The following is a 10,341-nucleotide window of genomic DNA, read 5'->3' as shown; positions in this document are numbered from 1 at the left end:
GTCTTATCTCTCCTCTGATCAATGCTCTCCAGCGGTACTCCATTTTTGCTCTCATCAAAAATGAAGTCATTAAATGTAACCTACAATGCTCTGCATGATCTGGACTCACTACCCCCTCTCTGACCTCATCTAATACCCTCCATGTTCCCACTTCACTAGATTTAAAACCTCCAACACATTTCTTCCATGTATATCTACATGGGTGACATATTCCCCTTCTTCAACTATCTATTCAAATATGATGTCCTCCATGAAGACTACTCTGACCACATTTGTAAAGCTGCAGACAGGGGAGAGTTAAGATGGAGGAGAAGGGGACCCTAATTTCATCTGGTCCCTGGAAATCAGCTAGATAGCTACCAAATCCTTCTAAACACCTCCAAAATCACCTGGAGACCTGAGAAAAGAAATGTCACAATTCTACAAGTGGAAAAGTGACAGTGTTTTGCAGGGTAACGGTTGCAGAGACATGAATCCAAGGCAATCTATGGCAAGATAAACCATGGGGGAAGGGAGCCTCTGTAAGCTGGGTACTGGAAAATGGTATAAGCAACAGAGCACAAAATTAAAACCTTAGAAGTTTGCCTGAAATGTGTTTAGGGGGTGAAGAGGGGCAGAATAACAGGTGGGACACTGTGTTCTCAGGATCCTCAGGGTCACAGAAAGAATGCGGGTGCCTTACTGCCACAGAGTTCCCAAGTAGTGGCAAACAATAAGTTCAGGTACCAGCTTTCTGCTCAGTGTTGTCATAAACTGAAAACTGCAGTACATTCTGGTGACCAGTCTTATCTCAGGGGCCCAACAAGTAGGAGAACCATGGAGAGATTTCCCTTTCTCCCTCTCTGGTAGGAACAAATCTGGTGCCTTCTGCAAGAGTCCATAATGTTTGGACACTAGAAATGGGGTTATGTGCCTGAGATAGAAATTCTTGGTCACAGATTAGGTGAACACAGAGTGTGGACTGACACCAGGCAGACAAGAATGATTGAGTGCTCTTCTCTGAAGGCACACTAAAGTGTTAAGAGCATGAACTTTCCTCTCCAGGGCTGGAGATCAGGCTGCTGCCATTTTCATTCTCATCTTCTAAAGCACTGGGGAAAGCGTTCATGGAACAAAACCCACATAGAGCAATCTGGTGTCATTTAAACTGAGCCCAACCCCTGGGCAAAGTCGGTGCAATTGCACCCTGGACAAAAACACCTGAGAGTCAGCATAAAATGACCTCCCCCCAGAAGACCAGCAGGTATACCCAGCTAACATCAAGTTTCTTGATCAACCAGAACTGCAAAAACCCAGTGCTATGGGAGAAAGTATATAGGATTTATAGATTTTTCTCATGATTCTTTAGTCTTTTATTTATTTATTTTTTTCATTTTCAACTAATTTCTTGTTTTTTAAAGTATTTTTTTAATTTTTATTTCCATAGGTACATTTTATCCTTTCATTGTGTTTAATTAAATTTTTGTATATATGTAAGTTTTTTCTTTCTTGACAATTTGGGGATCTAGTTTCTTCTAACAAACAGACCAAAATACACTCAGAATCTAGTGTATTGCTATGTTCTGTTCAACTATTTCATTCTGTTTTCTTTCTCTCTCTTCCTCCCTCTCTCTGTTTCTCTGTCTCTCTTTCTCTTTCTGTTTTCCAGTTTCTCTATCTTCTGATTAGTTTAGTGTACCTTTTTCTGGGGTTATTTCTATTTATGTATTTTGTTCTTTCATTCATCTACTCTACTCTGGATGGAATGATAAAATGGAAGAACTCACCCCAGAAAAGAGAACAAGAGGGAGTATGACAGCCTGGAACCAGACAAGAGTGGACATAAGCAGGATGTTGGAAGTAGGGTTCAGAACAATGACTATAGAGACTATGGACTCTGAAAAACAATCTGAGGGTTTTGAAGGGGTGAGGGCAGGAAGTTGGGTGAGCCTGGTGATGGGTATTATGGAGGGTATGTATTGCATGGAGCACTGGGTGTGATGCATAATCAATGCATTCTGGTACACTGAAAAGAAATTTAAAAATTTTTTTTAAAATTTAAAAAGGAAAATGAATATAACGATCCTAGCTGGGGGATGCTCAGTCGTTAAGTGTCTGCCTTCCACTCAGATCATGATCCCAAGGTCTTGGGGTTGAGCCCTGCATTGGGCTCCCTGCTCAGTGTGAAGCCAGTTTCTCTCTCTTCCACTCCCTCTGCTTTTATTCTCTCTCTTGTTGTCTCTGTTTCTGTCAAATAAAAATAAATATGATCTTAAAAAGAAAAGATACTAGCTGGGCTTGAAAAAAGCATAGAAGACACAAGATTATCTCTTTCTGGAGAAATAAAAGAACAAAAATCTAACCAGGTCTAAAAAAAAAAAAAAAAGGCTACTAATGAAATGCAATAAAAAATGGAGCTTCTAGCTGCGAGGATAAATGAGGCAGAATAGAGAATCAGTGATATAAAAGACAAAGTGATAAAAAATAAAGAAACTGAGAAAAAAGAGGGATAAACAACTACTGAATCACAAGGGAAAAATTCTAGAGATAAGTGATACCATAAAACAAAATAATATTAGAATAATTGGGGTCCCAGTAGAAGAGGAATGAAAAAGAGGGGCAGAAGGTATTTGGGAGCAAATTATATGTGAGAATGTCCCTAATATGGGGAAGAAAACAGTCACTCAAGTCCAGGAGAGAAAGAGAACTCCCCTCAAAAATCAATAAAAATAGGTTAACACCTCGCTATATAAAGTGAAGTTTGCAAATTTCAGAGACAAAGTGAAAGTCCTGAAACCAGTTCAGGACAAGAGTTCCTTAACCTACATGGGTAGAAACTTAATAGACTGGCAGCAGACCTATCCACAGATACCAGGCAGGCCAGAAAAGGACTGGCATAATATATTCAGGGTGCTACATGAAAAACTATGCAGCCGAGAATACTTTATCCAGCAAGGCTGTCATTGAAGGAGAATATGATAGATACGAGAAACAAAGAGAAGGAGAGATAAAGAGCTTTCAAGACAAACAGAAACTAAAAGAAATTGTGATCACTAAACCAGCCCTTCAAGAAATATTAAAGGGAATCCTTTGTGTGAAGAGAGAGCCCAGAAGTAACATAGACCAGAAAGGAATAGAGACAATATACAGAAACAACAAGGGGCATGGAGTCCACTTAAGATTTTCTCTTTCTCTCTCCCTCTGCCCCATACCACTACCTCTCTGAAAGGGAAAAAAAAAAAAAAGGAAAGTCAAAAAAGAATAAAAAGATCAGGCTTGCTAATAAGAATTTGGTATTAAATAACCATAAGGATGACCTCAATGAGGAGAGACAAGAATAATGTCAGAAGTAGATGAAGTTATTGGGCAAGTACCCATATCTTAAGTAAGGAAAGCTTGTCAGATGTCCAAGAAATTGCAAGAAAACCAGCCAGTATGTCTGCAGCTAAGGGAGCAAGTATCAAAGTATAGAAGTACCAGAAGAGGCCAAAGGGGCAATAGAAAGTCAAATCATTGCAAAAATTTGGTCTTTTTCTTGGAGAAAAATGGAATCACTGCAGGGTTTTAAGCAGACAAGTGTGCTGTGCTTAAAATAGACTTAGCAGAGCAAGAGTGGAGGGAGGGACAATTCTGAGTTCATGACTGGTTTACATGAGAAATGATGGTGGCTCACAACAGGATGGAAGGAGACATGGTAGTAAAAGAGATCATATTCTGCATATATTTTGAAGGCAAACAAATGTTTTTCTAACATGTTAGGTGTAAGCTGTGATATTATCAATTATTTGGTCTTCCATATTTTTGGCCTGGGAAACCAGAAGGATAGAATTTTCTGGGGAAGGCCACAGGCATTTGACTGTGACTACAATTAGTCACTGTTGGTTTCCCTGCCTGGGTTGGGTCCAGTGGGAGTGCTCAGCCTGGTGGTGGTTACTGGGGAAAGGTCCTGGAGACACAGGGAGTCTAGGACCTGGAAGGGACACAGGGGGCCATCACTGCACCTCTTCAGCCCTGCAACACCATTGCCTACTACAAGTTTAATAGTATTCACAGATGACCTGGGCCTTATTTCCCAGTGTACTCCACTGTGGCTGGGAATCTGACAGGCATGATTTTCACCATTGTAATACTTCTAACAGACCTGATCAAAACCAGGGTGATTATGCAGAATGTGCTGGAACCATCTCATGAAACCTCCTCAGGAAAGAGTCTACTTCTTCCCTTCATCTGCCCTTCCCCCACTACTTTGCTCACTCTCCCCTCTCTCCCACATAAATAAATAAAACCTTAAAAAAAAAAAAAAAAAAGGAAAGAAGTGGGGCACTTGAGTGGCTTAGTCAGTTAAGCATTTACCTTCCACGCGGTCATGATCCTAGGGTCCTATAATTGAGCCCTGATTCAAGCTCCCTGCTCAGCAGGGAACCAGCGTCCCCTTATCCCACACCCCCTTTTTGTGTGTTCCCTCTCCCTCAAATAAATAAATAAAACCTTAGGAAAGATGGGGTGCCTGGGTGGCTCAGTGGGTTAAAGCCTTTGCCTTCAGCTCAGGTCATGATCCCAGGGTCCTGGGATCAAGCCCCACATTGGGCTCTCTGCTCAGGGAGGTTCCCCGCATCAGGTTTTCTGCTCAGCCTGCTTCCTCCTCTCTCTGCCTACTTGTGATTTCCACCTGTCAAATAAATTAAAAATCTTTTTAAAAAAATATTGGAAAGGAAAGGAAAGGAAAGGAAAGGAAAGGAAAGGAAAGGAGTGTACTGACTGAAGGCAAGTTACCGTCATAGGTGGATGCTCCATCATATTGGACACACAGGGAGTGATGAGACGATACTGTTGTCTGCTGCTCTTGGAAATGTAAAGATTCAGAAATACACCACCTCTGAGCTCAAACTGATGTTTCTATGAACACCTGCTCCCAGGGAAGCTTTCCCAATATGACTGTCTCATGAAGGAATTTCACCAGATTTGAAAGCAAAACCTAGCAGTAATGAAATGTGCATTTTCACTCTGAATGTAAATGTGCAATTTACACAACACTAAAGAAAGGTAATTGCCCAGAGCACCTGGGTGGTTCAATCATTAAGCACCTGCCTTCAGCTCAGATCATGATATCAGGGTCCTGATTTCCAGCCCCACAGGAAATCTACCTCTGATTCACAGGAAATCTACCTCTCCCTCTCCCACTCCCTCTGCTTGTGTTATCTCTCTTGCTATGTCTCCCTCTGTCAAATAAATAAATAAAATCTTAAAAAGAAAAGAAAAGTAATTACTCTGACACCTTGAAGCAACAAATAGATGAAGAGGCTGAGCAGATACCACATCAGGAGCTCAGGTAAGGGTCACAGCTTTCACTAAACCACATCATCCTAATACTGCTCAATTTGACCCAAGACTCTTCAGTATAGTCACTCTGGAATTCATCATCTTTGCTGTCTTCTGAGTACACACACCACAGTATAAATTATGCCCTAAAGAAACTAAATGAAAATAGTTAACATTTAAAAATTACCAGTATTCTATTAGAACCACATTTCTTTATGTGAATGTGTAATAGTCCAGGCTCAGATGTTTCAGGAATCCTGTGTTTCAGGAAGGCAGTTTTTATCCTGACTGCTGAATTATGTCCAAAAAGATCTTCCAGGTGAAGTCATGTACAGTTTAAGTGGACTAAATACTATGCTTTTTTTAAATGTTTTTTTTTAATTTATTTTCAGCATAACAGTATTCATTGTTTTTGCACCATACCCAGTGCTCCATGCAATCCATGCCCTCTCCAATACCTACCACCTGGTTCCCCCAACCTCCCACCCTCCCCGCCCATTCAAAATCCTCAGATTATTTTTCAGAGTCCATAGTCTCTCATGGTTCACATCCCCTACCAATTTCCCCAAACTCCCTTCTCCTCTCTAACTCCCCTTGTCCTCCATGCTATTTGTTATTCTCCACAAATAAGTGAAACCATATGATTACTGACTCTCTCTGCTTGACTTATTTCATTCAGCATAATCTCTTCCAGTTCTGTCCATATTGATACAAAAGTTGGGTATTCATCCTTTCTGATGGAGGCATAATACTCCATAGTGTATATGGACCACATCTTCCTTATCCATTCGTCCGTTGAAGGTCATCTTGGTTCTTTCCACAGTTTGGTGACCGTGGCCATTGCTGCTATACACATTGGGGTACAGAAGGGCCATCTGTACCCCAAAACTATGCTTTTTAAAAAATATTTATTTATTTGAGAGAGGGAAAGTGACAGAGAGCATGAGAGGGGAGAAGGTCAGAGGGAGAAGCACATTCCCCATGGAGCTGGGAGCCTGATGTGGGACTGGATCCTGGGACTCTGGGATCATGACTTGAGGTGAAGGCAGTCACCCAACCAGCTAAGTCACCCAGGCACCTGAATTCTATGCCTTTTTAATCTGCTTTACAAGCCTACCCTGAAAATAAATTAATTAGGCAAGTTGCTAAAAAGAATCAAATAGAACATTTAACACATATCAAAAAGAAAACTGTAACCTGACAGAACACTTTAGGTGCTAATCATCTCTACTAGATTTAAAAAAAAATCAGAGTTTAGATCATTCCACCTGGAGGACTATATGTCAAGTTTACATAATTGTCCTTTCAAATCGTGCTTATCTGTGAATGTAAATATATCTAATATTAAGTTGTTAATTTATACATACACAGGTTACTAGTATATTAAACTTATTTTTGAAAGGGAAAACTTGGTCTTTAAGTATAAGGATATCTTTATATATATAAAGGAAAGTATCAAGCAAGTAGTTGAGTGTACAAATTTGGCATTCAAGGAGGAAGTCTCTAGTGGAAATGCAAATATGTGAGTCATCAGCATAGAGATAGTATTTAAAGTCACAAAAACTCTTGATTTTATTTTACTTTAAATATAGCTTAGGAAATGAAATTTTTTCTCTGAGCTTTAGTTTCCTAAATACATGTACTCTCAGAGAAATCTCAGCCAAACAGAAATGATTTAAAAAAAGAAAAAAAAAAACTTCCTGATCATCAGAGATTTTCCACAAACATTCACCTAATGAAAGTCCCTAAAACTCAAGGTGAAAAGCCTTCTCTCCTTCATAATCTCACTTTCATCACTACTTCTCCCTTCTTCTCTTTTCTGTCTTTCCTCTCTGTTTCTATAGCAATACCAAAATATAGCAATTAATAGCAAAGCTAAATTTGTGGCAAATGTGGTAAGGCAAGTAGCTTATTGATGCCTTACGTTACCAACCAAGAAATTCCTGTCTACAGGATTTATACTTCTTAAAGATTTATTTATTGATTTGAGAGAGAGAGAGCATGAGAGTAGGGGGAAGGACAGAGCTAGAAAATCTTCAAGCAGACTCCCCATAGAGCACAGAGCCCTTAAAGAGCCTATGTCTCTCTACCCATGAGAAAATGACCTGAGCAGTAACAAAGAGTCAGACACTTAACCGACTCAGTTACCTGGGTACCTCTATAGGATTTATACATTGAGAGAATTTACAGTACAGGGGATGAACTTTAAAGATTTATTTATTTGTTTATTTGACAGAGAGAGATTACAAGCAGGCAGAGAGGCAGGCAGAGAGAGAGAGGAGGAAGCAGGCTCCCTGCTGAGCAGAGAGCCTGATGCGGGACTGGATCCCAGGACCCTGAGATCATGACCTGAGCCGAAGGCAGCGGCTTAACCCACTGAGCCACCCAGGCGCCCGGGGATGAACTTTAAATAAGTCTTCCAAACTTTCATTGTCAGAGTTGAAATTTGACCTTTATCCTCAAGGAGGCATACTGAACGAAAGCCTCTCAGTATGAATTTAGATGGGTTCATCTGCCACACTTCCAAACTCCAGTCACCAGATCTGTAGGAAAGTCTTGATTGTATTTATTCTCAGAGACAGACTCTTTGCCCACTCTCGCAGGAAATGACTATCGTTGTCCCTACTCATTCATTAACAGTACCTGAACTAGAATGTAAGTCTAATGACATGCATGAAAAATATAAACCAAAACACTAAAGTGCTTATTCTAGTCATTAGTCAATACTTTTCTCTCCAGAGAGGGAAATCTATATAGAAAGCCAAATTACCATGCAAAGTTTGCTTAATAAAGGTAGAATTCAAGAAACCATAACCAGAGACATTTATCTCAACCCAGAAATGTACATGCCATGCCAGGCAACCAAGCAATCTTATCTACTAGTTCTGAAACAATCCCTTGTATATTCCTTTTGGATGAAATATTGTAACAGTAGTTCTATTTTCTCAGTCAGCTGTTACTTTTCTCATATCTGTTCTCTTATCAAGGAGGCACTTGTTTTCATAATATAACTCCCAGAATTGTATAAAACTGTGCCCAATTCACCAACCAACAATTAGGAAAATGCCCATGGACCAATATGACAGATGTATATGATACTAAAAATATAATAAATATAAAAATATAAATAAATAATAGTAAATATGAAGAACAAAGAAAAAAGATATTAAAGTACATAGAAATTACAGATCAACAGAATGAATTTATTTGTTATAGCTAGAATTATGCTATTTGAATAGATTGTCATGAGTTATATCCTTGGACATGCTCAAGAGACCAAAAAAAAAAAAAAGAAAAAAGAAAAGGCCAACTTTTACCGATGTTACAAAGGGAAAACAAGCACCAAATAGAGGCTTAATTAGTTGATATTTATAGTCCTGTGGGACCATCAGCTTCTTGTTCTGACTTGGGAGCATTCATCATTGAGCCAGAAAAGATAAGATCCAGATTTAGTAGTGTCAAAACTGATTTGCCCACAAAATAGGCCAGTCAAAATTAGGGACAAGTCTTTCAACCCAAGTCAGAATCATGGAAAAGAGAAACACAATGCAGGATAATGTACAAAGGAGGGAGATAAAGTGATAGGTGCAACGAAAGCTGACACAAAATATGCTGTGGAGAAAGCAGAAGGGTGATTTAGGCTTATCCCCCACAAATACTACTGTATTTGATATTGTGCCACTCTGTAATACTGACTCAAAATGAAATGGTCTCTGCTCTGTGGTCATTCTGCCTATGTCTACAAAGAATCTACTGGGAGAAGATTCAATTGTCCACACTGGGATGAAAACATTTTTTTCATTTCTATCACTCCCATTTTATTTAAGTTGTTACAGAATTAGAAATTGGAGTTCTCTGTTTTTGTTTTTTGTTTGTTTGTTTTTCCATTTCAAGTCAGAGTTTGTTGCACCATAACTTCCTCATGGCATTTTTCACTTCTGCATTTCTCAGAGTGTAAATCAGAGGGTTGAGCATGGGTGTCCCAATAGTGTAGAACACAGCCACCATCTTGTCCACTGGAAATGTAGTTACAGGACGAGTATATGTGAATATACATGGGACAAAGAATAAGATGACCACGATAATGTGGGATGTGCAGGTGGAGAGGGCTTTCTTTCTTCCTTCTGCACTCTGGTTATTCAGAGAATGTAAGATAAAAATATAAGAGGTAAGCAAGACTATGAAACTTACCATGCAGATAGCCCCACTACTAAAAGCTACGAGTAAATTAATTAAGTGAGTGTCCATGCATGCAAGTTTCAACAAAGTTGGTATATCACAGAAATAATGATCAATAATATTAGGTCCACAGAATGGTAGTTTCAAAGCCAAGAAAATCTGTGATGATGAATGGATAAAAGATACCCCCCAGGCCAGATTCACCATTGTACCACAGACACGGTGGCTCATGATAATTGTGTACCGTAGGGGCTGACAAATGGCCACATAGCGATCTAAGGACATGAGGACGAGCACCAAGACCTCCAAACACCCAAAGAAGTGAAATGCAAAAATCTGGGTCATGCACTCATTGTAGGAGATGACTTTCTTCTCAGATACAGAGTCTACTATCAACCTAGGAGCAGTGGTTGTTGAGAAGCAGGTATCAGCAAAGGATAAGTAGAAAAGGAAGAAGTACATGGGGCTCCCAAGTGTCCGGCTGTATCTTATGGTCATCATAATCAGTAAATTTGCCATCAGAGTTACAAGGTACAGAAACAAGAAGACCACAAACACGACTTCCTCTTTCAGAACATTCTGGGTTAACCCAAACATAATGAACTCATTCACACTGGTATTCAATTCCATGTTTACACTGAGTGTAGAAACTGTTTATCTGCAGAGAAAATTGGGGAATTAGTGACCTGGCAATAGTGATGAAATTGGATTCAGAAATGCACTTTGATAGTTCTAATTCCATCCACACATAAACCAATGGCTCTCAGTCTCTCATATATTGAAGTCACTTGGGAAACTTGGTTTTTTGTTTTTGCTTTTGTTTTTGTTTTTTAATGCTGATGTCCATGCTTTAACCATGAGCAC

The 10,341-nt window shown here is 39.5% G+C and overlaps 1 protein-coding gene across 1 annotated transcript; it reads right to left on the bottom strand.

Moving 5' to 3' along the window:
* Positions 1–9,192: 9,192 nt before the first annotated feature.
* LOC122914352 (olfactory receptor 4C11-like) lies at positions 9,193–10,107 on the bottom strand. The gene has a single exon (XM_044260979.1). The coding sequence runs from the start codon at positions 10,105–10,107 to the stop codon at positions 9,193–9,195; it is 915 nt and encodes a 304-aa protein (XP_044116914.1).
* Between the last annotated feature and the right edge of the window lie 234 nt (positions 10,108–10,341).

This window comes from Neovison vison, chromosome 7 (assembly GCF_020171115.1).
Source record: "Neovison vison isolate M4711 chromosome 7, ASM_NN_V1, whole genome shotgun sequence".
NCBI lineage: Eukaryota > Metazoa > Chordata > Mammalia > Carnivora > Mustelidae > Neogale > Neogale vison.
Note: the sequence above shows the minus strand (reverse complement) of the source record. Positions and strands in the feature narration are given on the sequence as shown.

Coding starts and splice junctions, on each gene's coding strand:
- LOC122914352 (XM_044260979.1), bottom strand. CDS start 10,107: ATGGAATTGAATACCAGTGTGAATGAGTTCATTATGTTTGGGTTAACC.